Source organism: Podospora bellae-mahoneyi, chromosome 4 (genome assembly GCF_035222275.1).
Source record: "Podospora bellae-mahoneyi strain CBS 112042 chromosome 4, whole genome shotgun sequence".
NCBI classification, from domain to species: domain Eukaryota; kingdom Fungi; phylum Ascomycota; class Sordariomycetes; order Sordariales; family Podosporaceae; genus Podospora; species Podospora bellae-mahoneyi.
Genome location: NC_085883.1, coordinates 3,037,388 through 3,062,938, shown reverse-complemented (window position 1 = coordinate 3,062,938; position 25,551 = coordinate 3,037,388). Strand labels below are relative to the sequence as shown.

The 25,551-nt window shown below is 50.8% G+C and overlaps 1 protein-coding gene across 1 annotated transcript; it reads right to left on the bottom strand.

The window, feature by feature from the left end:
* Window positions 1-8,495: 8,495 nt before the first annotated feature.
* Window positions 8,496-12,314, bottom strand: QC761_406470 (uncharacterized protein). Its single transcript, XM_062878922.1, has 3 exons — window positions 12,060-12,314; window positions 11,205-11,943; window positions 8,496-11,144 (listed from the first exon to the last, which is right to left on the bottom strand). Exons 2-3 carry the CDS (start codon window positions 11,302-11,304, stop codon window positions 9,481-9,483), a joined length of 1,764 nt encoding a protein of 587 aa, XP_062732610.1. The 5' UTR covers window positions 11,305-11,943; window positions 12,060-12,314; the 3' UTR covers window positions 8,496-9,480.
* Between the last annotated feature and the right edge of the window lie 13,237 nt (window positions 12,315-25,551).

Genomic DNA, 25,551 nt, shown 5'->3' with positions numbered 1-25,551 from the left:
GAAAAGCCGACTCCTTCCATCAAAACAAGCCCGAGCACCACCCATCCAACCACACCCTCCGACTCTTCCCGTCCACCAGACCCTGCACGTCATTACGCTGGCCGTGCCTCTCCGATCTACCCCTCGACCCCCTGCCCCATGATTCTCCCCATCCGTGCGCTCATGCATAGCCAGCCAGGCGAGAGAAATGCATAGCTAATTCAGCGCCAGGTTTGACAGCTCCGGTACGTAAGCCGCCCCACGGAAGAACACAGCCTAGTTTGGCATGTGAAGATGGGCCACCACCACAAACTGAGTGAAGAAGGAGCATGACTTCATCATGGAGCAAAAGCCCAACTCCCGGTAACTCGGTGGTCAGCCACAAGAGTGTCTGGTACCGAAGAATGAACAGTCAGGAAACAACATAAATACACACCAACAAATGCTCCAGTCTACCAGGCAATATGCTACCTACCTCAACATCGCGACCCTGGATGGCCCGTTTATCCGCAAACCTGAAGCACATGCTTCCGTTCTTGGACTCCTGTCGACGCTTGCACGTGAGTTTCCGCATCGTCAAGGGCCAGAAGCCCGAAGGAAGATAAATAGCCAGACCCCTTACGGCCCGCCGTGAGTCCCGTTGGCTTGCGTTGGTGTCTGTTTCCACGATTAAAAGACATAGTGCTCTGACCAAGAAAACAATAAAGTCAGAGATAGAGCGATAATTTCATAAAACGATAAGTTGAAAGTGGATTGATCTCGGGTGATGAAAGTTACTAGCCGTCATGATATCATCTTATTTTCTCACACAGAATGTCAAAGTTATGAAACGGAGAGCTTGAAACAGCTTTCCTCGGAGACTACCATTAGATCTCTCACTGGAGAGACGTTTCAAGTTCATTACCTGGTCTTTGTGAACCTCATCCAGCAACACCATGAGAATAAACAACAGATCGTAGGTGCCAGTGAGGCTAGCCCTCGCTGTCAGTTGGTCCAACACATAAATGTCTTCATCAACCGCAGGGTCATTGGACCACATGCCAAATTTAGAGGCCACTCAACCCTTCCGAGGAAGGACATCAGAAGACAACAGATGCGAAGCCAGAGCCCACGACCTTACCTTTTCCCCGCAAAAAGCCACGATCTTGCATACCTCTCCGACAACTTGACTTCAAGCACACCACGTGGTGACCCACCCTTTCACTCTGGAATCTGCAAAGACACACAGACTGGCACGGTGCTTTCATCCCCGGTTTGTTCTCTCCATGTCCTAACACTCCCGGTTGTACAGCTTTACTGCAAAAATCATGATGTAAACCCAGGCCCTGTGCAGCCCTGGCTCTATCATCCGGCATTCGCCAAGCTTTGGCCGAGGCAGAAGAAAGGGTGCGTGTGTGCTGTCAGGTTGCCATCTTTACAGTAATGGAGGCTGGAAGAGTCCAGACGAACGTCCACTGTGACAAGCACGTGGGCGATACTGGTGGTCTCAGAAGGGCTCTGAGCTCTCGCCACGTCGTGCTTTCGGTGGACCTGACCTCGCCATTAACCCGTCTGAGGGCCCCAAAGTACCGTGTACATCGCTAGATGTACACTCAATGCCCAGCGTCTCGTTTGCCCAGCAGCAAGAAGAACCGAGTCAGTCGCCATCCCAACTCTGGTCATCAACTCTAGGTGAAACGGCTTCTTCCTCAATACCAAACTCGTGCCCGTTGTGGCCCTGTCATCGAGTCAGTCTCCTCAGTGGCGGGCGGGTAGCGGAAGACGTTTCAGGGTCAAAAGGAACGGTAGCCTCGGCGCTCGTGGCCAACTACTATTCATGTTCATGTGTCAAGAGTATCCCTCCAAGTCAGAAACGTGGTGTGGACGGCGAGTTCTTCTAGAAGCCTTCCTAACACGGAGTCGGTTACCGTTCCGATTCCAGGATGGATGCCGGAGACCTAACCGAGGTTTGAAACGCTGACCGGAGCGGGGAGAAGATCCAATCCTGACTACACCTTGATACGCCGATGACCGACAAAGGGCCGACCCATCAGACCAGCCGATTCAAGCCGTTAACTTTGACAAACAGAGCATATTGAATCCTTGTTGATTGCATCATCCATTTTAGACGATGCCCAATCTATGTGTCGACGTTTTGGGACATTGATTTGAGACTCCCAACCTGCTCACCGTGCCCAATCTTGATGAACCAGTACGTAACGGTTATTCAGACCATGTGGAAGCGAATACCTATTATCGCTATCTCTCGGCCGTAGGTTCGTTGTGTGTGTCGAGGTGAGAGTGTGAAGTTGACCAATGAGGTGTAAGAGAGGGTTTAGTTCGGACTCCCAACAAAACAGTGTGTATTCAAAATATCGGGGACCAGACCACAGAAGTAGGCGCGCCAAGTATACATATGTGCTGCAAGACGGCGTCGAAGAAGATGCTGCAAGCAAGATGTCGATCAATTCCTGTTGTCAGCAGTTTCTTTAGCTTCCTCTGCGAGAGGACCAGAGGACCGGACCCAAAACCGTGAAGCTTCTGTTGGCCGTGGATGTGTTCCGGATGGCGATGACAAATCCCCCACGCTGGCATCCGAGATGGCTCGCAGAGGACAGGCCAGCTGGATATCGCCATGGCCGTGGCAGTGAGCATTGTTTGACTAGGAATGGCCCGGGGAGCAGAAGAGTTGGCCGAGCGGAGGGGCAAGACATGAAAAAAATGCAGCATTGCAGTCAGAAAAAAAGTCGGTGAGTGGGCAGTAAGAAACGGGCCACGATGATTTGTACACGATGGCTGGCGGGGACGGGCAGCAACAAGTCAACGGCAGCGTCGTTAAGACTTATCAGCGGGAGTGATGCAACTCGACACCTCCTTCCCGCAAAGCTACCCACCCCTCCTGCCTCCTCCTGCCTCCTGTATTGCTGCTGCAATGCTCCTGCCTCGATGCAGCTTCGCGCGGGGCTTGCTGCTGTCGTGCATGGAAGGCGTGCTTGCTGCGGAAGCTACGATCCAACCGAAGGCCTGATGCGTTTGTTGCCGTCTCCATTCGCTCTTATGGTTATTTTGAATAAATCATCTTTAAAAGAATATTCCGGTTTTCTGATTGCTGGGATATCAATATGTACATACCGCCTCACTGCAAGCCTCCTGCAACAACCTGCCTGTTCCCTTTGGAGTCTCTCGCGGATCTCATCCCCGCCATCCACATGGAACCCGTTCTGAAACTGTTCAAGATGGACCATTATCTATCCATCCCCGAGGACAACACCCGATCATGCGAAGTATTTCGACAATCTCGTCGAGGCGACTTAGACGCGGGATGAGACCGAGACCAAGGCCGCCAGCGGCAGCCCCAGTTTGGTCGATGTGACGGCGTGACGTTCAATCTCATTGGGGCTCTTTTTACGACACCTCAGCTCAAGTCTCTTCCGATCGCGGGGTTACAACACCAAACTCTCTTGGTCATGATAGTGTTGACGTGGTCCTAACGGAGCCGGGGACCCCCATCTTCCATCGAGATCTGCCTGATCTTGAGATCTGCGCCCTTTCCGAGAATAATGCAGGCAAGCGGTAGGTAAGCGCTGCTCGAAAAACGGGATGCTCACCGACGGTTCCAGTGTTCATGTGTTGAATGCAATCGAAGCTCAGCTTCCCGGCTTCTCACCTGAGGCACCGAGTTTAGGGCTGTGTCGTCCCCGCAAAGCTCCGTAGCGTCTCCCAGTTTCCCCGCGTCTCTTCTGTTTAGCGATACCAGCACGAGAACATTGTGAAATTAGCGCAGCTTTGGGCGTCTATTTTAGTGCTCTGCCACAGTTGACCTCGAAACGGACTAGCAGATAGTCTAGCTAGGGAGCAAGGCATAGCGGCTTTTACGCAGCTTAGTCTAACCGTTCTAGTTAAAATATTTGAAAACATAAAAAATAGTAAAACTATAGCTAAAAATAAGTCTATTTTATATCTTGAAATACAGCAATCTCTTAACTCATTCACATTTAAATCAATAGCTTCGAAATACTTTATTCTTAGATTTTTTAAATTAATAACTTTTAAAGGCTTTATAATTACTAAGCTTTATGATTAACCTGCCTTATAACTACTGTTAAAGGTTATGTTCTATATATAGGCCTAAGAATCTTGTAACGGAATTCACTTACAGTGTGTATAGTAGTTTGGGGTGCGGCCACAGGCCTGAGGGTATAAGTAAGGAAGTGGGGCTCTCTGAGGATTCGGGGGTTCAGGGGTCATGTATATAAGCGGTCTGCTTCGGACATTCTATTTTAGACAGATCATCGACTTCTATTTCTTCGTATTTTTGCGCTTTGCATGCGTGCAGGCAGTTTTGGCCCTCTAATCAGGCCAATCCGGTGCTTACTGTGTGGCCTGCGAGCCCACAGAGTCTTTTGTTTGTCCTACGTGAAGTGCGGCCTGCGAGCGAGCCACTGTCACGCAGGTGTGTTCATTCAGAGCCCTGTTGAGGGTATATTTGTGGTGTTGTGGTTGTTTTGTGTGTTTTCTCACCATTTCAGTACTCTCAAAACCGTGACACACGTAGTATTACAGCAGTAAACTCACTGTAAACTAAGCTCCACAGAGACTAATTTTAACAATTATGTTGAAAGAGGTGCTATTAAAGCCTGTAAAATATAAGCTCAAATAGCTATCAGCGCAGTATACTAAGAGCGAAGAAGACATTGACTGCAGCATTCGACAGTTGCCGAAGCACTAAAGGAAGGTAGATTACAGGGACGGCGCTCTATAATATACACAAGGTAATTACTGCAATACAGGCTTGTGAGGCACAGATAAGTATAGTAAACCAGTATATTGATTGAACTTGTAAGCTAAAAAATATGACAGTGAACAAAGTGTGAAGCAGAGGTCTTATAGGCCGTCGGTCCTCCACTCGCTCCCCGAAGCTGACTCCGTTCCCGGCCCGAACGCCCGCTAAGTGCGCTGGTTAGAATAAGGTTACAGGTTACGTTATAGGCTACGTTGCACTACCGTTTGACCGTTGCAGGGTACTAGCCTTAGCGCTCGGCTTTCTAGGACTTCGGGTTGTTTTAGGAGGCCAGGTTCCGCTCTGGCAACCGTGGTCCCTAAGCACTGCTGATCCAAGCTATCGTATTGCTTCTGAGGCCCTGTATTCTATAGGGCTTAGATACACTATAAAATCAACAAACAAAAGCTGTATTTTAATAAATTACTTAGACATACGTACTTATGTAATTCTTTAATGTCACGGTTTTGGGAGACAATGGGGCACACCGGACCAATCAGGGCTGGACCGGGCGATCGAGCGGGGCTCACGGTCCAGTAGGACGAAACGGACCAATAAGGTGGGGACCGGGGACCGTGGTGGGTCTCACGGTCCACGGTCCAGAATCGGCCAATCCGGAGAGGACCGAGGACCGTCTGTAAGTCAACGGTCCACGGTCCCCTGATCTATATATACGGAGGAACTGGCTGGTGTAGATAGACAGTTCCGCAGTATGCAATACAAGTCACAATCGTTGGTATCTAGACTGTTGTGATCGAGACAAGCCATTGTTGTACACTGTTTAGCTGTACCGAACCAGGATTGTTCAGAAGTAGCCTTCAACTAGTATCCCTTTCAGAGGTTCTGGATAGGGGTTCGTCATATTTAACTTAATCAATATTATAACTTCAGCTATATTAGTATTTTTATGCCTAAATTTTAAATTGCGTTATAATTAATTAAGTAACGCTTACGATGTATATAGTAATAGTATGTAGCCCGGGCATCTATAAGTAAATAAAAAAATATTAATTTAAAAATAAAATTTAGAAAATCGCAAATAGGCGGGGGCCTTGGGTATAGCAGGTCTAGCTAGGAGCTAGTCCGAATTACCAGTCATCTAAGAGAGTTCCATGTCAGCAAGTAACTAAACGGGTGAACAGTGGGGCTTATTCAAGATGCTGTCTCCGATTGACCCCACCTTCAGCTACTGCCTTCAACATCAGCTATCGACATCTCCGTCGATAGCTGCCTGTTTTCGTAACTCTTACCGTTTTCCCATACACACGATAACCGCCGCAAGCTCTACCGCTTCTAGGTCCGTTTTGTCAGCCTTTCACCATTGTACTTTGACTTTCCGGTTCAAAGTCTTTGAGCACTCTCGTGGCCTTGTCTGTTCACCCCCGCAGCCGCCCGATGCGGGGCTCCGAAGACCCCGGATCGGTGGACCGATTGACCCCAGACTTCACTCAGACATCATCGCGCGCTGCTTACGCTGCCATCGTCAAAGTTGGAATTCAGGGGTCCTAGCTATATGGGTTGTGTAACAAAAATAATACATACTCACACTCACAGCCACGCAAAATCACCAACAAAGAAAGGCTGAGACGGTGTCTATCGACACCGGCAAACACCGGCAGCCGCGAGCTCTTGATCAAGGTGGATCTGACGGCGAGTATGTTGTGCAGGCAATAGAGGTGTCGCTTGAATGCGGGTCAAGCAAGCAATGTATGTCTCGGGATCTCGTTTGCTCTTGTGCCGCATATATCATATCCACCCTCACCTCTGCCCAACTGACAATTGGGCCTAGTCTCATCAGATTCCTGGCGAGCCTGCATGCATTGACATTCTTCAAAATCTCTCTTAACCTCATGACCTCTTCTCAGCGCTAACCCCGACCCCTCCCCTTTTTGACACCTTTGCAAACAACAGTGGTTGAACTGGCGTTTCTTCCACTGACCTCCACGGCCCGGTGCCCCTGAAAGACAATGGCCGGGAGATGATGCAAACCATGGATCAAAGACCGCCACATTCCGGGGTAAACAAAAAGGACAGCCAGGCATGGACAATGACCGAAAACGTGGGCATGGCAAGGCACCCTTCGCCGCCGCCTCCGGGCTTCACTTCTTCACGCCGGCAACCCAGAATTCTAGACCCCGGGGAGATGCGCTCAAACGGTTGGTAGGGTACCACCCGCCCTCGCAGTCAGGTAGTACCACAGGGTTTTCAATGCCTATTCTACTACCCTAAGGCTCTGGACAACTCAGCAATATGGCGGCAACACTTTCATCAGTTCTCATCATCTTGGGTTTTCCCCAAACCGAGCAATTGAGAGGGTATACTGCCCGGCAGTAGAGATGAATGCAACACACCCCTTTGGACAACAACAAAGATATGCTTCTAGTCTGAGGTTTTCGAACGGGGGGTGTTCTGGACCCTTGGGAGGAGCAGCTGGCAGCCTCACCAACCGGCAAAATGGAGGGGATAAAGTCGTACCCGTTCGGTAGTGCGCGTAGCTTGAAAGCAAATGGATGGTGGAGGGAGGCAGGTACCGAAGTACCTGTCATGGGAAGAATTAACGACGCCCCTAGTAAAGTGACATTTGCACACACCATGCCGTGGAAGGGTTGGGTAGGAGGGGGAGGTGTCCGGGTAATTTGTTTGTATTCATGGTTTGTACCATTCGAGGTTGATGTACGGATTTAGAGATTCATATCAAAGCAACGGCACATAATAATCCTCACCAAACGGTCAAGATGTTCCGAGGCCAAGATCCAAGCATGGCCACTGGCTGTCCAGATCTCAGAAACTTGTCATTGGACAAGCCCAAAAGCCTAGGGAAATCAGATCTCAAGACCCTGATCGAGGTGGCACCCCCTATCCCAATGCTTGATTCCTTTGTTCACCTAAAGTCCACCCCATATACACGTGGTCCTTGATATAGGTAAGCAACTGGTTTTGTGGAGGATCCGTGAAGAAACAAAGAAAAAGCTTCTTTTTCTTTCCCCGTGACAGGAAGGAAACGGTTACTAAATTACAGCAGACAGCCACCCCTTCGTGGGAGAGAGAAAGAAACAAGAGCTTCACATGTCAAAACTTTCACGAAACATGACGCAGCCTGCTTAGCAGCAGACCGACGACCGTCTGAAGTTCGAAAAACACAATGAGAATATACGGGGATAAAGCGGAGACCTACCTACCTGCCTACCTACGAGCCGTTAAACCAACTCACACGTCCCCCTATCCTCATCACAACTACGTCCCCATCACAAGATATGGAATCTCTTTATCACGAGTCCTCATCAATGCAAAAGGCAACCCCCTTTTGAAACTCCGAAACAAAACACCGCCCATTTATACACACTGTGACCACAGCAAAGAAACATCGTACCACTACACCCACCACCACGGGAGGCATTCTCGAACACCCCTTTCTTTTCCCTGTCGAAGCCCTCCCCCGCATTGTGCCAAATGCCAAATGTCAAATTGTCAAAAGACATCAGGTACCAGAGACATGTCATGTGTAAAAGTCCATGTAAAATGGAATTTCACATGCTTTTCCCAGGCTTCAAGATTGGAAAAACGTGGATCATGGCGCCCCTCTCATCATGGAACAGACACTACACTTCCCCGCATTTTCATCATGCCATGCACCACCAAGACGTTGTTGACATTTGACAGTGCCGTATGTTCCCGGACCTAGGATAAGGTGACACAATACCGCTCCTTAAAGGATCATCAAATCACAGCAGCAGTCACAATCAAGCAATAAGCCCAACTAGTTGTCATAATAATTTTCATTTTGTTTTGTTCTGTTCTTTTTGAGTTAATTTTCTGTTTTTTTTTTGTTTCATTTTCCTTTTCATAATCAAGGAATTTTAGCTTCCTATTCTTTCCCCCCATCTCCCTCCATCCATCCAGCCCGCATTGTTTTGCAACACGCAATTCTTTTTTGTCACCACCACCCACCACCCCTTCCTCCTTGCTAGCTCTGCATGCCCCACACAACTTTGCCAACCACCACCACCACCACGACCAGGAGAAGGGTCCGATCCGGCTCAGCCATAACGTACATACACCCCCGCCCACCTAAAGCCCACCGCCAGTCCGTCCGACCCTTTTTCGTTGCTCCTCTTTTTTTTTTTTTTTTTTTTTTGATGCGTGGTGTGTTGTGTGTGCATGTGAAGAAAGGAAAAAAAACTTGCAATGGCCCAATCCCATGACCAATTGCTATGACAGAAGATAAAAACAGTCGATCAGGTCGGGAAAAAACAATGCTGACTGATCGTGGTATCATGTGACCCCAAAACCAAAAAAAGAAAAAGAAAAACGCCGGTTCAAATGTTTGCACAATGATGAAAAGCAGAAAAGCTCTCCCAACCAAAGAGAGCCCGAGGGCAGTGATGCCATCCATTGTAAACATCGGTCAAAAACCATAGCCATGCCAAGCCCAAGACCATTCGACCCCCAAATTAGTTTCCCGTTTCCCACCTCCCAGATATGAAGGGGTCGAATTGATGAATGCAATGCCGGAATGAAAAGATGCCCATTAAACTGCAAAACGCCTTCCGATTCATGCATGATGTGTCGTAAAACCGTAGCCGCTTTCGCAAATGCTCGAATCAAAAAATAATACACGACAGCATGACCGCTTGCCAGATGCCACGGTTGCTGCCTCCCTGGGTATCTTAAAAGTAAAGACGTGTGTGTTATGTGCGATGATGGGTTATATGTCGTGGTTGATGTGTTTGGCCGGTGGGTGTTTACCAGCCTTGAGCATGGTAGCCGATGAAGGCGTTCTTGTCGAAGACTTGGTCGTCCCAGACCCGGTTGTTGGTCTCGTTGTCCTTCTTCATGTAAGGACGTTGTGGATATTGCTTGAGATTGGCAACATCGTGGGAAGTGTGGCGTCGCTTAAGAACGGCATTAGCAGTCGACGTTTTTTGCGACCGTTCGTGGAGAAGGTTTCTTCGGAGAGACTCTGTGAGCTCAGTAGCCAGCATGTTGCGCCGAGTGGTGCGCGGGGAGAAGGCGGCCTGATGGTGCATCCCCATGGCCATTGTGTTGATGGGCTGAGCTTGGGACCGAGGAATCTCGGTGATCGGGCGCATTGGGGGGCCGCGAGAAGGGCCCCTGTTCTTCATCATGAGTGGCGCGTCATCCGAGTCATTCGGGGAAGCGACGACGGATGGTCCGTTAAGTGCGGCCCGAGTGCGGGGGATGGCCGAGGTAGACTGCGAAGCAATATTGGAGTACTTTTGAGCACGGCTAAGACCGCTGTTGCCCGCCAAAGCGAGAGTAAGGAGAGATCGCCTTGAAGTAAGGTTGGCAGTTGAGTCAACGCGTTTGAAGTGGATCTTGTCCTCCATGCTTGACTTGCCACTCTCCTCGGCCGACTCGTCCTCCTCCCAGTCATCCTCATCATCATCAATTGCGCTCTCGTCAAGATACTCGGACTCAGAGTCACTGATAGCAGAAGACTCGAATGTTTGGGTAACCACCTCATTGTTGAAGGAAGCAGTCTTCTTGTGCGCGTTCATCACGGAGGGGGCTCTGTTGAGGACTTCGGGGACCTTGAGAGATCCATCCTCGTCTGACGAGGCAACTCCAAGCTGGAACATCTTGGACTTGGCCGGGACCTGCTTTCTGATCTCGACCTTTTCGGGGCTGTAGGAGTTATCTGAGCCCGATGAGCACGACCCAGAACCGCCAAGAGCAAATCTCGCAGCTTGCTTCTTGGGCTGGACAAACTTGGGCGCTGGGGCCTCAGTAGGAAGAGGGATGGCGTCATTGTGAGAAGCGGGAGAAGCGGCTGGCGATGTGATACGGCACGCAGGCAACTGAGAGGTGGAAAAGCCACGGGTCACAATTGTCTGCATTGTCGGCTCCTCGGGAGTGTTTTCGGGCTCTGAGGGCAGGGAATGGGGAGTGTTGTGTTCGGAGGTCTGGGGGGATTCGTCGGTAGTGGAGCCGGAGTGTTCGCTGTCGGGTGGGCACGATGGTTTCTCTTCGATCGATGCAGGGAGCGTGTACTCAATGGGTTGAAGAGGGGCCTTTCCATCCATGATCTGAACGACCATCTTCTCCAACTCGTCCGAAGTGATGTGCCTTTCACGGCCCCGACTACGACTGCTGGCGCAAGAATCCTGTCTGAGTATCCTTGGGCGTACAATGTCCAAGGGGGCTTGCTCGGATGAAAGGTCAACGGCCTCTTCGTCAGCGACCGAGTCGACGCTGGCGGAGAGCTGCGGAAGCTCCTCATCGCTCGCGCCGCGAGGATACTGAATATCTCGGGGTTGGCTTGTGGCGGAGGACGAGACGAGAACTTCACCGTTCTCGCAGCAAAAGGTTTCTCTGTTCCAGAGGCGCCAGCTGAGGTTTTCTAGTCTTCTGCCGTGGGCAACTGAGTCACGGCATCTGGCGAAAACTGCGATAGTGTGTTAGCACGACTTGGGCCGCAGAGAGCCGAGTCGAGTCAGAAACTCACCTGTCCACATGCTGAATAGGTTCTCTGGTTTGGCGGTGTCCACCTTGTGAATGGCATTGGCGTCCACTGTGAGGACGGGTATCTCTAAGGACTGCGGCATGATGACTGCTGTGGCTGCTCCGGTGCTCGAGCAGATTCTACAGTGCAGTCAGGATGAATCGTGGCAAATTATTCGCGACGGTCGATCGCAAAGGTCGGTCCCACGTATTTGAAGGAATCAAAGGTTTTCGAAGCGATCCGTACGTTTTTGAGGATCTGCTCTTCACCAACGGCGCACGTTCGAGACCTGGCGGATTGCTCGTATTGGCTCAAATGAACGTCTGGAAACTCTGGTTGTGGTGATTGTAGTCGAAGTCTGTTCCTCCTAGTCGACCTTCCAGCTCAAACTGTTGGTGGACCCGTCGACGTTTTCTCTTTTTCTGTGCGGCGACGACTGATGGAGTGAGTCGCAGCGAAAGTCTTGTTCGTCGGTAACACTGTAGCTTCGATTCGAAGAGCAGGTAGTTGTTGCTGGTGATCGAATATCGAATGTCGACGATGTTGGTTCAAGGTCGGCTGGTGGTAGACCAGAGATGGAGAGGAAGGGAGGTGTGTGTGGTGGGGAGCGGATGTTCATGTAATAAGGCAATTGTACAGACGCCGAGTGGTGGATCGGCCCTGGGTGCGTGGGAGTTGGGTGGGGAGTGGATTTCAATTGCGCGGTGAATAAAACCAATTGCCTTGGGCAGGTACCCACGACCTGAGAGCACCCCCTGTCAGCGTACCTTACCCTGTCGCTCGCAGTCGCCGGTACATGTACAAGACAACAAGTTCCCGACGTACCGACAGGGACCTGAAAGCAGGGGGTAAAGGCACCTGAAGGTTCAGGTTCTCTTCCAAAAGTCACTCTTTCCCCGCAAAAACTCCCGTCGTTATTGTCAGCAAAAGCCCTCCTTTTCTTCCTTTTTTTTGATGCCCCTTGTGAAAACGGACGAGCTTGTGATCTATAAAGGGCACACGCGGCCACCTATTCTTGCTGGGACAGACAGGACGCTTGCTCTGACGAACTCTTGAGGGCAGTTCTGACACCTGGGCAGGGGGTTTTGGCTTGTCGGGACTCAGGGATAAGTGTGCAATTCGCACGCACGAACGGACCGAAAAGCCTTGAGCTAGAGTGGGTTGACACTTATCCTTATGGGGCAAGAGTATGAAGAAGATGGTGCCCCAGATAGCTTAGCGTTATGCAGCTCAAGCTAACCATTCTGGGCAGTTTGTCTTGCCGTGGGGTTCGGGCTCACTCTCGGCTTGTGTGGGATCATGCGCGTTTTCGCAAACGGTGTTCTTCCGCCAGGGGAAGACGGTAACTTTCCCAAAAGGTTTAGCCAATACCCGGAAAGGAATGGCGGTCACGTTGATATGGCGCCAAGCATCCAAAAGAGAAGCAATTCCCTTGAAAAGACAAGACAGAGAGCGCCCGGGGAAATCTGCCGGCACAAGCCAGCAGCATCTTGTTTTTGCTGTGCTCATGAGAAACGTTTTGCTTTGCCCTTGCTCACATTTGCGTCCATCTGAGCTCTCCCAGGTCCTCAAAACGGCCATCTCCCTCCGAGAGTGTTCAGTCAGGAGGGAGCCTTGCGTCGGTGCCCTGCTGTCTGTCGAGCCAGAAGTCAGGTGCTCTGGCTGGGGAAGCCTAGGCCTTTTTCCCCACAAATCGCCACCAGAGCTCACCTGAAGCCGCCGTCTCAGCGGGTCGCTGGTCCGCCAGTCAATTCGGCCCACGGCTTTCTGAGGCGCGCCAGCGTGCCTGTTGTTGATCAACCCGTGATCACGAGCCGGCCTCGTGAATTGCCCATTCGCCGCCCCCAGCCTATGGCATTTCCATAAATTACAGACACAAAAACGTCACCATCAGTCAGCAGCCCCAAGCTCACCTCTAGGCTCACTGCCAGCGGAAAATCAACGCACGCTGTGACGCCTCTTGTTGAAAGCGCTCCAAGAGACCAGAATAGCGAGGCCAGAGGACCAATTCGCCGGTTAGGACAAGCCTGCGGTCGAATCGGTGACAGCATCACTCTCGTTTTGCTGGCACGACCTGTGATGGCGACCGCTGAGTGGTCGGTCTGGCAGGTGATGTGTTTGGTCACCTCCAGAGTGTTTTTGCTCCAGGCTTGGCTCTCCTTTTGTGCCCCCTTTCATCCCGCTGGCCCTCGTGATCCCGCTGGGCCCCATTCCGATTGTCGCAACCAATCCCTCAGGCCAGCTGCTCAAGGCGATGAACGCATTCGCGCGGGGCTCGATATCATGTCGCTTCTCAAAAACCATCAGGCAGACACTCATAATTCATATGCGCCCCGTCTCTCCTCCTATCGCAACACCAAGCACGGGATATCTGACGAACCCAACCCCTCGGCACCACGATATCACATACTGACTGGACCCTGGAAGCATCTGCAACCAACAACAGCCCGAACATCGGCCTAAAGTCACAGTCTGGGCCCGACCTGGCACAGCGTATGATGATGGTGGACCGCCAGGCACAGATTGCGTCTTTTGTCTTGCATTGATTCGCAGTTCTCAGATGTGTTTATGGGATATCTGACCTTTCTTCTGCCAGCTCTGAAATGGTTTCATGCTCCTCCCCTTCGCATGAGCCAACACGCGCACCACCCCACGCCGAGGATTGACAACAGCCTTCATCACTGCCAAAACCGAGTTAGAGATGCTGTGGCCAAGACCTCTTCTTGCTCACAGGCAACTGTGCCGCCGCCAGGGTCCCTGTCAGCGGAAGCGGCCCTACTGTTCCGGTAGTTTGGGGGTGGTTCATCCACTCTCTCTTGCCAAAATCAGGTCGAATTTCCCCCTTGTTATCTCTCAATCAGCACTCGACGCTTTCCCCAGATTCTTCCAGCGCAATGGTTGACGGAACCTGGTAATATCGACGTCGTGGGCTTGGGAACGGGGCGCATATGCTTCCTTGAAATTGGGTATTCTGATTTTCAGCCTCGTGACATGCGCAAGACAGGGGCTGGTTGATGCAAATGTTGAAGTGGCTTTGCAACCAATGATGGGGAAAGGGATGGGAACACGGCCATAGGATCTGTCCAACCGACCTTCCCGCCACGTTTGCGTGGCTGAGAACAAGAAATCTGCGCTGTATCTTCTATCAGGTAGATGCCCCTCTTCGATAGTCTTTGTTACAGGTCTCTCAATGACTTCAGCTAGACTAGGAAAACCACCTGTCTCTACAAATTCCCTATCAAAGAGGTATTAGTACCAAGGACCCTGATGGCCAATTCCTGAAAACCGGGAGCGCTAGGTTCGCGGAGGCTAGGATGAAGCAGCCGGAGAGAGAAAAAAAAAGCAACAATATCAAGACTCCAACAAGCTGCTGTCGGAGGCCACCGTCAGGAACAAGTCCGGTTTTCCCTTTATTACAACGCGGGGGTCCGTCACCTGTGTGTGGGTTGCAGCTTCAATCTCCGGAGCTCTGGGACGCTAATCGGGTTAGACAAGCGAATCTGATCTCCCCATCAAACCCCAGCGTTGCACCAAACACCCTCAGGCCATATTCATATCATATGGGACATGTCAGTTTCTGCCATGTTCTCCTTTGCAGAGCTTGGGTTTTTCAGCCGATGAGCCAAGATGAAGCAAACAGGCTTTGCTGTCTTTCTGGTCATCAAAAGAAACCGCGGCTCACGACAGTCGAATGTGGGTGTCTCCCCTCTTGGTGGCGAATTGCAATTCGGGTGCACACGGACTGCTCCCGTTCGCTTGCGGCTCGCGGCGGTCACCTGCTCTGAGGAGAACTGCTGAAGTGTCAGCCTGCGTCCCCGGATGCGCCGGCCAATCAGAGCGAGCGTTTTCGTGCACATGGCTGCCCCTCGGACCCCCACGTTTTAATGAACTTCCCCCGCATTCAAAACACCCCGGTCCCGCAGACATCCTCTGTAACCACACCTGTTGCCTGCCTCATGAGGGGACCTTGGACCGTGATGGCCATCAATCTCTCGACCTTCTATCGTTCCCTACCAGGCTCGACAGGGAAGGTCCAGTCTCACGAGTTTCATCTGACCTTTTTATCTCCCCCTCGGTGTCCGAAATGATCCAAGAGAGGCAATTCCGTATCCCAATGCCACGGAACGGCGCACGTGGGTGGCAGGTTAGGATGACACTATTCCCCTATCGAACCACGCCATCATTAGCTCTCTGATTTATTGACAAGTATCAAACAGGTTCACTTCCTTATTTTTCGATGCCAGACACCACAATAGTTTGCAAGCCTCGCATGTCGACACCAACGGGACTCGGTATGCTCACAAGCATGCCGGCAGGGTATTGACTCGGGATTGCAACCATGGAGAGGGGCAAAAGGGCCGCAAAGCAGACATGTGAAGTGTGATGATGTGTGAGGATGTGTGATGACCAACCCCTGGATTTGCTCGCTGCGGATCGTCCCAGAGATCTGTCCGCGCCGGAAACCTGGACTCTTCCCCGGCCGGTTGGTTTGATTTAAACATATCCCGCCTGTCAGCTGAAGTCAGATAAATGTGAGAACTGATACAGATTGGAAAATAAACCACATACCGGAGCCGGAGTACGGATGTCACGACATGATGTAGCTTCTCGGCGAAGAGTCGACAGACAAACAGGCACAGGTCCCAAGAGTTGCATTTTGTCGTAGGTGGCTGCAGTCGTCTATCGCAAATCAATTTAATTGCTTGCAGCGCCGAGTCCTGCATCAGATAGATTGATCACCAAGCCGGCAGATTGGTTCAACTTTGCAGGACACACCCATCCAAGTTCCCGGAACACGATGGCACACGTTTCTTGCTTTTATACACACCAAGCATTTTCTCGACTCAACTTTGTTCCCGGTTTTGACAGCTATCATAAGAACACTCTCTTATATAACCTGCGAACGCAGATCGTGTTTCGACCTCTGTTCGAGATTCTAGACCCCTTGGGTAGTTCATGTCAGTCTCACAACACAAACTCTGATCTCTAAGAAACACGTTTTGGTAAATCGAAACAGTTTCCTATCACTACCAACATCTAGACCTCGTTTTTCTCATGGCGCGATACAAGACAGTCTGTGGGCAATCGTTGCCCTCGTTTTTCATGTGCCCTCATCACACTCAAACAGACAGAGACAAAACAAAACCTACATTTTCTTTCTCGTGAGAGTAACCATGGGAGGGTGTGCCAATGCGGCTATATCAAGAACAGGAGATGAGACAGCATGCAGACGCCGCAGTTGCCCTCCCTCTCATGCAGCCTCTCGAGGCTGCTAGTAAGTACTACCTACGGCTAGTTGGTGATTGATTTGCTTGCTTGCTTGCTGACATACAGGCTAATTGCAGTACTATGCATTGGTAGTGTGTTGCACTCAATACGTACTTGGGAGAGATGCCAATGAACGAGTAGTTGGGTCTACATCAACCTCCTGTTCTCAAAATCGTCGAGGGCTGGCTGAAATGCACTCTAAATCCGGCCACCTACATCGGATAGATCACGCCGTTCGACGATCTGTAAGACCTGACCTTTTTTTCTTTGTTTCTCGTCATGCAGCTACCCCCTCCGAGGTCATTAAATTTCCCACCGCAGCCCTCGATAAAAATGTAGGTACTGTTTCCTTTTCGCAACCATGACCCAAATTCGGAATAACTAGTAAATGGCTGCCGAGTAGTAGCGGCGTTGTATACCGAGCTTTTAAGCTCCCATCTAACCGAACTCCCGAGGAAAGAAAGCCGGCCCTGCCCATTCCGAGAACCCCGGAGCCGCCATCTTCCTTCCCCGCTCCCCGCAGTGGACTGTCAAATGGGACCCCGAAAACGATCGACTTACCCTCCCCGCATAATGATGAACGGTTGTCAGTCTCCAGTTGGTTGGAGTTTTGATGTCTATCAAAAACGCAGAAAAAGCAGGGGCGCGTCAAAAGGTGAATCATACAGATGGAGAGAGACATACAGTGGACTGTCTTCGTCTCCCTTACATCATCATAGCGCGGGGATATATGATATCAGATTTTGCAAAAATCTGGGATGTTCAAAGCAAAACCCCGGGTAGCTCTCCCCTTTTTTTTTTTTTTTTTTTTTTTTTTTTTTGGCGGAACACCTCCTCCCTGCGCTGATATTCACGATTAGCGAGACTTAGGCATATGTTGGTGTATACGACCGAGACTCTCCCCGAGACCATCTCAATTGATAGTAGACGGTGACGGCATGGCAGTGAGTGAAGCCTGTCTCGTTCACTGCCACCAGGTCACCACGAGAGATCACCCCTTTGCCCAAAACATCAACTCATAAACTTGGCAGTCTTTGCCGATCTTGCACTGTTCCTTAGACCTTTTCCAGTTTTCAATGACGATACAAAAAAAAGCGGTGATCAGAAAAGTCGACAAAATGTTGTGCATATCGCAAAGTGTATGTACCGTTTCGTTGAGCAGTGACGTTACGTCTCCACCAAAAGCCGAACCACCTGTGTGGAGAAAACCGTTAATACTCACCCAAAAACGGTGAGCTGGTTAATCATTCACGCCAAGCAAAAAAATACCAACCCCCAATATCAACACTCATTCATCATCGGGAGTCCCTCCCGCTCACCAAAGGCCACATCCACCCCTTCCTTCCTTCCTCCCTCCGAAGGGTCTTCATCGGTTTTGACAGTGACATCGTCAAACCTCCTCTCAGCCCTTGGCAACGGTCGCTCGTGTCTGGATCGCTTGGAGGACCTACCAGGGAACGGATACCACCTTATCAAAATAAAGCTCCGAAACCTACCCCCAAGGATGCACCGTGGGGAATTCAGTCTCAGGGTGACATTTGCGTTCGAGGTGAATTTTTGCATGAGACTTATTTTCAGGTATATCGGTCCTTCCAGCCGAGGAAGAGCAAAAGATAAAATCCCGAGTCCGTGGGCGGCAGCAGCAGAAGCGAGCTGTCGTTTGCGCAGAACCGAAACCCGAGGTGGAGGGTAAGCGAGTGCGATTGACCACTCTGTTGGTGATGGGGGAATATAAGATATTCAAGGTCAATGAGATGCTGGAACCTGTTGTTGGGAACTCCTCAGCCTTGCGAAATTGAAGTGTCCTGGTGAGGCTCCATCCAGATAGGCGATACCTCGGTGCGTCTGTGAGATGGACTTGGAAAGTTGAGTAAGTGAAAGAGCGGTCACCGTTTCACCATCAAAGTGCAACAGACTTCAATAGCGGCCGTTGCATTGCAGCAACTGCAGGACTCACGACAGACTCGCATCCGCTACCTATCCGCAGCAGCTAAGATAAACGAGTGAGAAAAAAATAACACTCCTCAACCGGCCGTATGATGTCGTACGTAGCTAGCCTCGCAGTGCCGTCCCGACGGTTATTTTCATCCATGTCATGTCTCTTGTTCATCAGCCTCGCATCGCAGCTGTCAGTCATTGCCGGAGGTTATAGCTTCAACGAAGTAAATTAACCGGCACGTGGTCGACCGGTTTACTTGCCTAGGTATACGATACTTTGTTAAAAATTGATGTTGATATTATCCTGATGAGCTAGGAAGAAGGGATTTAAAATCGGGTTCGGGTTTTCCAGAACAAGTGGAGTTGCACTTGATTCCGGGTAATGGGCATTTATCGTAGTCGTTATCGCCACGCCCGTCGCCGTTATATTCCTTTTTACCGCCGTCGTCCCGTAATGAAGCCTCCGGCTCACTGTCTCTCTGTCCGGCATGGGGGGTCGTTGGTAAATCACGCCGTGGCATTTTCACCAATCCCTCGGGTACAATTAGCATTCCTCACCTTTAGGATTTTGCTCTTCACCATCTGGTGGACCTTTGTGCCCCCCGGGCTTGCGTGCGATGCAATGCTGCATGCTGTGCTTGCCTCTCTCTCTCCACCGGCCACGGCCCGACTGCCTAGTGCCGACCCATGTTCACGATGCAAGAAACGGCCCCGTTCGCGAGGCTAGCAGAGTTTTTTTGAAGGGTTTTCTTCCCCCGGCCAGCAGAAATTAAGGCTTTTGTCAGCCTCGGAGGTTGAGGGACGTCTGTGGCGAACCTTCTGCTTTTGGTATAGGACTCATACATGCCGCTGTCCTGAATTGTGATGGCCAGGTGGACATGAACGGAAGCTCCGAACGGCATCCTGTTGAGTTGAGATTCGAAAGGCATTTGAACAGCTTGAATGATCCACAGCGTCCACGTGCCTGTCTGTCGGTCATGTGGCTGGTGGGCCTTGGCGATAATTCGGGAGGAGTTCGGGCGATGCGGGTGTGGCGCTGCCGAGTGCTTGACTGCGCCGCATTTTACCCCAGATCTTGACCCCAGCTTGGCGAGTCACATGAACGAATAGCCACACACTCGACATGATTTGATGCGATTCGCAGCACTCAAGCTTTTCGACTGACGTTTCGCGCGCTGGCAATGTCGATTGGAAACCAGGCTTCTGACGCTCATCAACAATATGCATTGATTTACCGCGCTCAAAATAAATCCCCTAATGCCATGCCGTCATCCCGCGCTCCTGCCTTACAATCTTACCTAACCGTCTCGTCCAAACTCCTCCTGCCAAAACCAGTCTTTCCTTGTCCGAGGGGTTTTCCTTGCACGTTGGGCCTTTTGCCAGCTCACAAGTCGAAGCCTTGTGACCACACGATCTCTGGTAACAAAAGCTTTTTCCCTGCTTCCCTCCTGATACAACGGGCCGACAGGGACAACCCTGAGGGAAACAAACAAACCGAGAGATGGAATCCCACCGCAGCAGCAGCGCCTTACCTCTACCTCTACCCCTCCCGCCCCGCCCGGCCATCAACCCCGCCTTCGCCGGAACCCCCCCCCCCCCACCCCCCGGCTCATTGAAGGCCTCTCACAGGCCCGGATGCCCGCTGATGAAAAGAGTTTCTCTGCGAGTCCGCCTGACTTCTTTTTTCATGAGCCCCCCTCCCCCTCATGACCTCCATGCTTGGATTATGTTTACGTGTTTCTAACGGCTGTTTCTTATTATTATCAACGCTATCCCGCGTGTAGGCAGGCATCACGAGAGTTGCATATGTATTGCAGAGGAGCCTGACCGATATAAGCCGAGAGAGCCTGAAAGCGGAGCTACCCTGCCCCTCTTTCTCTCAATATTGTTTCTTTCAATATGACGGGCAGAACCGGTTTATTTGCAACAACTGCGTAGTCGATGTCGTGCTGTGGCGGCCATGGCGAGAATGGGAGGAGGGGGTGATCAAATGGGTGTCCTCCGTCTAGCCCACGTGAGGCAAGGAGGAAACAGCACTTGCTGCTGCTGCTGCTGCTGCTGTTGTTGTTGTTGTTGTTGTTGTTGTTGTTGTTGTTGTTGTACATAGCCCCGTGAGAAGGTGGCATGCTACCGGGACGTGTTTTTTTCTAGGTCCGCATGTTGGACCCGTCTTGGTGTGGATGCCCTCACTTGTTCAACCACCTCTTGCCTGCAGACTAAGGTAGGAAATACCCTTACTGACGGGGCGGGCGGGGTTGGGATTGTTGATGCAATGACGATGTCTTGCCTGCTGGTGGTGGAGAGAATCCACGATGACGAACACAAACAAGAGGCTGAAATTTATTATTTAATTTAGCTGATCAATTGGCAGCCTGTTGGAACGGAAGCAGAATTGGAATTCGTGATGGGTAAGTTTGGTGGAGTTGCCAAAACGGTCAGTAAGTCTCTCTTTCTCATTTCCGGTCTGAACAACAACTTTGTCAACTATCTCGACGATCATTCGTCGTGGATCAACAGTCCATCACCAGAAATATCTCGTCATCAACCCAACTGGCTCAATGCCACGCCGACAATCCTCTTACCTCCACAGTCATGTCAGCCCCTCTGTCTAAAACTATGCCTTTGAGTCTTTGATGTGAAGACTCATTGGATTGGCCAAGCAACTTTGAGCCACAAAACCTGAGGTCAGCAGGCCAACGACACCAGGGGCTGAGTTTCACTGGTACCTGTGGCTCAACTCAACTCAAACTCTTTTCCAGCTCAGCTCCGAAACACAAAAAAAAAACACCGTTTGCAGTTTTTACGGATGAGCGGTGCAGCCGCCGAGCTTCGCGTGAACGGTTCGGCTTTTTGTAATGCGTGGCCGTTGGGTAGCCGTTGAAGCTACGAATGGGTGAAAATAGCCGGCGCTTATGACAACGTGCTGTCACTGTCACTGGCGCCGGAGCAGTGAACCAAAACAGATGAAGAAATTCAAGGCCTCGTGATGGAGAAATGATTCTATTCTTGGGGGGGGGGGTGGTTTGTTCCCTGCAGCCCTGTCGTTTACGCTGTGTGATGCTACTCAGAACTACCTATTTACAAGTTCATCACAGCTCTCATGGCAGAGCTGGTTTCGGTAAAGTAGAGAGGAGGGTGTAAGCCATGCGTATCGGTGTCTCAGTCGCCCTCCTTGGAGACCACTGATGGAAAGTCTCGGTCTTGGCGGTAAAACTACGTGAACTTGTGACCTTTTGACATTTTCCAACTAGCAGTTCAAAGGGTCCACACGACGGTATATTCAGGGTCTTCAGGGTCAACACTCATCCGAGCACCCGACAAAAGGGTGTGGGAACTGAGACAAGCAACAGATAGACTAGACTTCCCCGTTTACCGCTGGTGGATGGACCCTTTGGCAGACCCTTAAGGTACCGCCGCCGCGCAAAAGTCATCCAGGCAACGGCTGTGTAGGTCATGATGCCTACGGTAGGAAGGTCGGGAGTTAGTTCCGGCTTTTTCTTCGGGGCTTGGAAGCTGAACCCTGATATCCGTAGACCCTGAGAAATACAAGTGTGTGGCAGCTGACGGCTTTTTGAAGAGTCTTGGCTATGGTTTTATGGTTTTAATTTTACCCCGGATTTTCCACCTTATTTTCTCTCGGCTGTTTTCCACAAGTGTGATTCTCTATCTGGCGATCACGTTGCTTGGGTTAGATCCGCAAACACAATATGGGAAAGTCGGGAGTCGAGTAATAAATGGCAGTTGCCCTCGCTTATACAACAGCACGTAATATATATATATGCAGAGCCTGGGGCGGAATGGATCGCTGTAGGTGTAAAAAGGGTGAATGTGATGTTGCTGTTCCCGTGTTTTGTTGTACCTTAGGTCGTCTGTGTTCCATAGTCCGGGTGTCTCGCCTCCGAGTAGAGCGGTACAGACCTTACCGAGGGGCAAAACGTCCTGCAAAAAAGGGGTCATGTGCACAATGCTGTGTCTATTGCACTGCTGTTTGAGGATGAGTAAAACCACCAATAGGCAAAGACTCGGATTCGGGGGAGAACCGGCCGATCTTATTCATTTCTGGTTTGCTTTACGCCTCATTTGTGGTCGTCAAGTGACTTTTAAAAAGTTGCAGCCTTGGGGATATTTTGAGGGGGTGGGGGTGGTAGTGCCTTGTGTGTAAGTGTATCACTGCAGGAAGAGCGGTGCGCCTTTCGTAGATCGTCGTCTTACACTGCTTTCCCGTAGGCTACCTACATTACATATAGACCAGACAGATTTGAGCGAGGTGAGTGGTCAGGTTTAACCAGAGGGGAACAGTCAACAGGGTAGATAGGGGTGAGATGTGAACCCCCACTGAAGGGAGGTTTGTGTTGGATGAATTCGATAATGGTAATCATTTGCTGACTATAGTTAGAGATGTGTGCGAATCTGTACCTGGACTGATAGGCTGGGTGGCTTCGGACATATAGTGCGCTGTTATAGCTGCCGGTAGTAAATTCCCATGATATGTTTATGCACTGCAGCTTATCATGAGAATGGTGTGCGTCAGCGCCGGCGGCATCTATAGTGTTTCCCCGGATGGCATTGCTGACAGGTGTGTCTACGAGGTATCCGGAGAAAATATGAGTGACTGGGTCGAGTCAGCCACTGCGAACCATGGATGAATAGTGAATGGTGAGAGGATTTGCTATAGGCCTAGGATCGTGTGTTGGTTGGTTGCTGGCGTTGGCTGACGGAGTTGTTAGCAGTGATCCCGTGAAGAGTGCAACAGTGCCAGAAGAGGCAGGCGGGTTGTCTTTCATCCTCCCACGTGGTAGAGATAGGTTGTATACGGAAGTACGGGACTTTGACGATATCGGTTCGGCGATGGCGGGAACGAAATATGCTGCAAGGAATGGGATGCTGCGAGGCCAAGGCTCAGCGGGGGTTTACAGCGCCATCCCATTCATCGCGAGTTTCCGTCTTTCCACGGAGGCGAGATTGACGTTGATTGTGCTTTGGACGGGCCGATTGCCATGGAAAAGAAAGAAGTACCTGTGAACTGGCCCAGATGTATCTGGCATTCTGCGATGAAGTTCCTATGCGATGGTGACCATGCCGTTAATATTGCTGCTAGGGTTGTCGATAAATTGAAGAATCCGGGGAAGCTGGGTCACTGCTCCATGGGGACGGAGACGGAATTTCCAGGCCATGCCCACCTGAAAATCTGGGGAAGCTCCCCTGTAAATTGGTGAAAAGTGGAGCATTGGTCTTTAAAATCATCCACAGTATGTTTGTCTACAGCACTCTCAGTTCTAAAGAGCTCTGTATCACCAGCATCAGTCTTCTTTGCATCGTGCCTTGATTATGAGATAATTCAGGAATCAAGAATTGTATCATTATGGACCCGACGTCGAGTGCATCTAGATGTCTTTCCAGTTGGGCTGTCCTAAGCAGTAGTGATTTACCAAGACAAAGTGGGAAGTACGTCATATCTTCGGTTTGCTCTCTCTTGAGAACAAAACACATGGAAGACAGCGCTCCTTCCATCTCTTCGATTTGCCGCTCACACAAATCATAATTATCGATTATTTGTGAATTTATCATTTTTTACAATTTTTGCCTGTTTTCGGAGGGCCATCTGGGACAAAACGTTGATTCACCGCCCCCTTGTGCCCATGGCACCGCATATTGCAACAGCACTTCACGGATCGTGGTGGTCAGCCCCCCAAGAGACTGGACGGTGACTGCCAGAAAAACGGAACGCAAGGAAGACAATTCAGGAGAATATGGGCTGAGTCTCCTGCTCTGTAACCTTTGACACAGACAGCTAATTTCCAGTCGCACTTCTTGCCCGACCGCGCCGGTTTTCTCCTTGGGGGCTACAACGGCACTTGATATCGTGGCGTCCTCACCTCATGGCATGGCTCCTTCGGCTGCAAGTCATTGCATTCTCGGGCCCGTAGGATGTCTGCCCGCGCCGGTTTGACCACTCATCCTCCCAGCGAAGCATCACGGACACCGTTCGACCGACCCATCCATCTCAGCAATCCCTCGATCCTACCAACCCGTTGCTCCCGACGCGGACATTCAACGGTCATAGATTTGACCCCGAAATAACGCATCGACAAATCCCGGCAATTTGGTGCCCAGGCAATCCTGGTTGGGTCGGCTCTCTTGACGATTGGTTCCAAGTGGCGTCCAGGAGACTCGCAGTATATTGCTCTTACACCCTCTGTGCATGCTTCGATGCAGCAGTCTATTGTACATCCTGGGGCGCCGTGGTGTAGCCTAGGCCAAGGCTGTTGGTGCCATCAGCTCATCTAGAGGGCGACGAGGCCTATACGATGTTGACTTTTCCATCTGACCCCTTATTCACCGCAACGGGATGGAAAGTCCGAGAGGTTATGTGTCACCATCTCGAACCCGGGACCATGGGTTGCTGCACATCGGTATCACAGATTCTTCCTTTGAGCGGCCGGGATTTCAGCTTGCATTTATCGGCTCCAATGGTGGCGTCACTGCTGTCGATGTGAGACTAGCTCACCTTAACTCGAAGTCATGGGAACATTTTGTGCTCTTCTATGGCGAAGTTGTCTCGAAGTTTCGAAGAACTCAAGTCTTTGATCGTGGGCTGAACCGAGACACGATGCCTCCCGCCTCAACTTGCCTCCGCCGGTGCGCTTAAGGTTTCCTATTCTTCAGGGCCTTCTTCACCTTGCCAAACGTGCCAATGGAGATCGTGAAGGGGCATCAACCCTAGTCTGGTGGAAATGTCAGTGGCACATGGCTCGGTTCAGTATCCGCGAGTATGACGACTGCTCGGTGCAATAACACGACCTTCTGGGGCAACACCGCGATGCCGGCCAATCTCCTGCGTTCTCTGTGCAACAGTAGCTGAGATGATTTGGAGCCAACGCAGACCTCCCATGACCTGTTGGTAGCTGCACATGGCCACCAGACTCGGGACGGTTGATGCCATTCGAGCCTGCTCTCGCAGGCCTTCCATTTAAAGGTCCAAACTGCGCCGTATTACAGTATGTGTACAGATGGTACATCTGATACCAACTGTCGAATTCCCGCGTGGGGTCAATGACTGGGGATAGTCATCAAGTCGACTACGTGATGCAAGGCATAACTGCTTGTCACCGCCAAAACCTCAAAATCCGGAATGATAGACAGA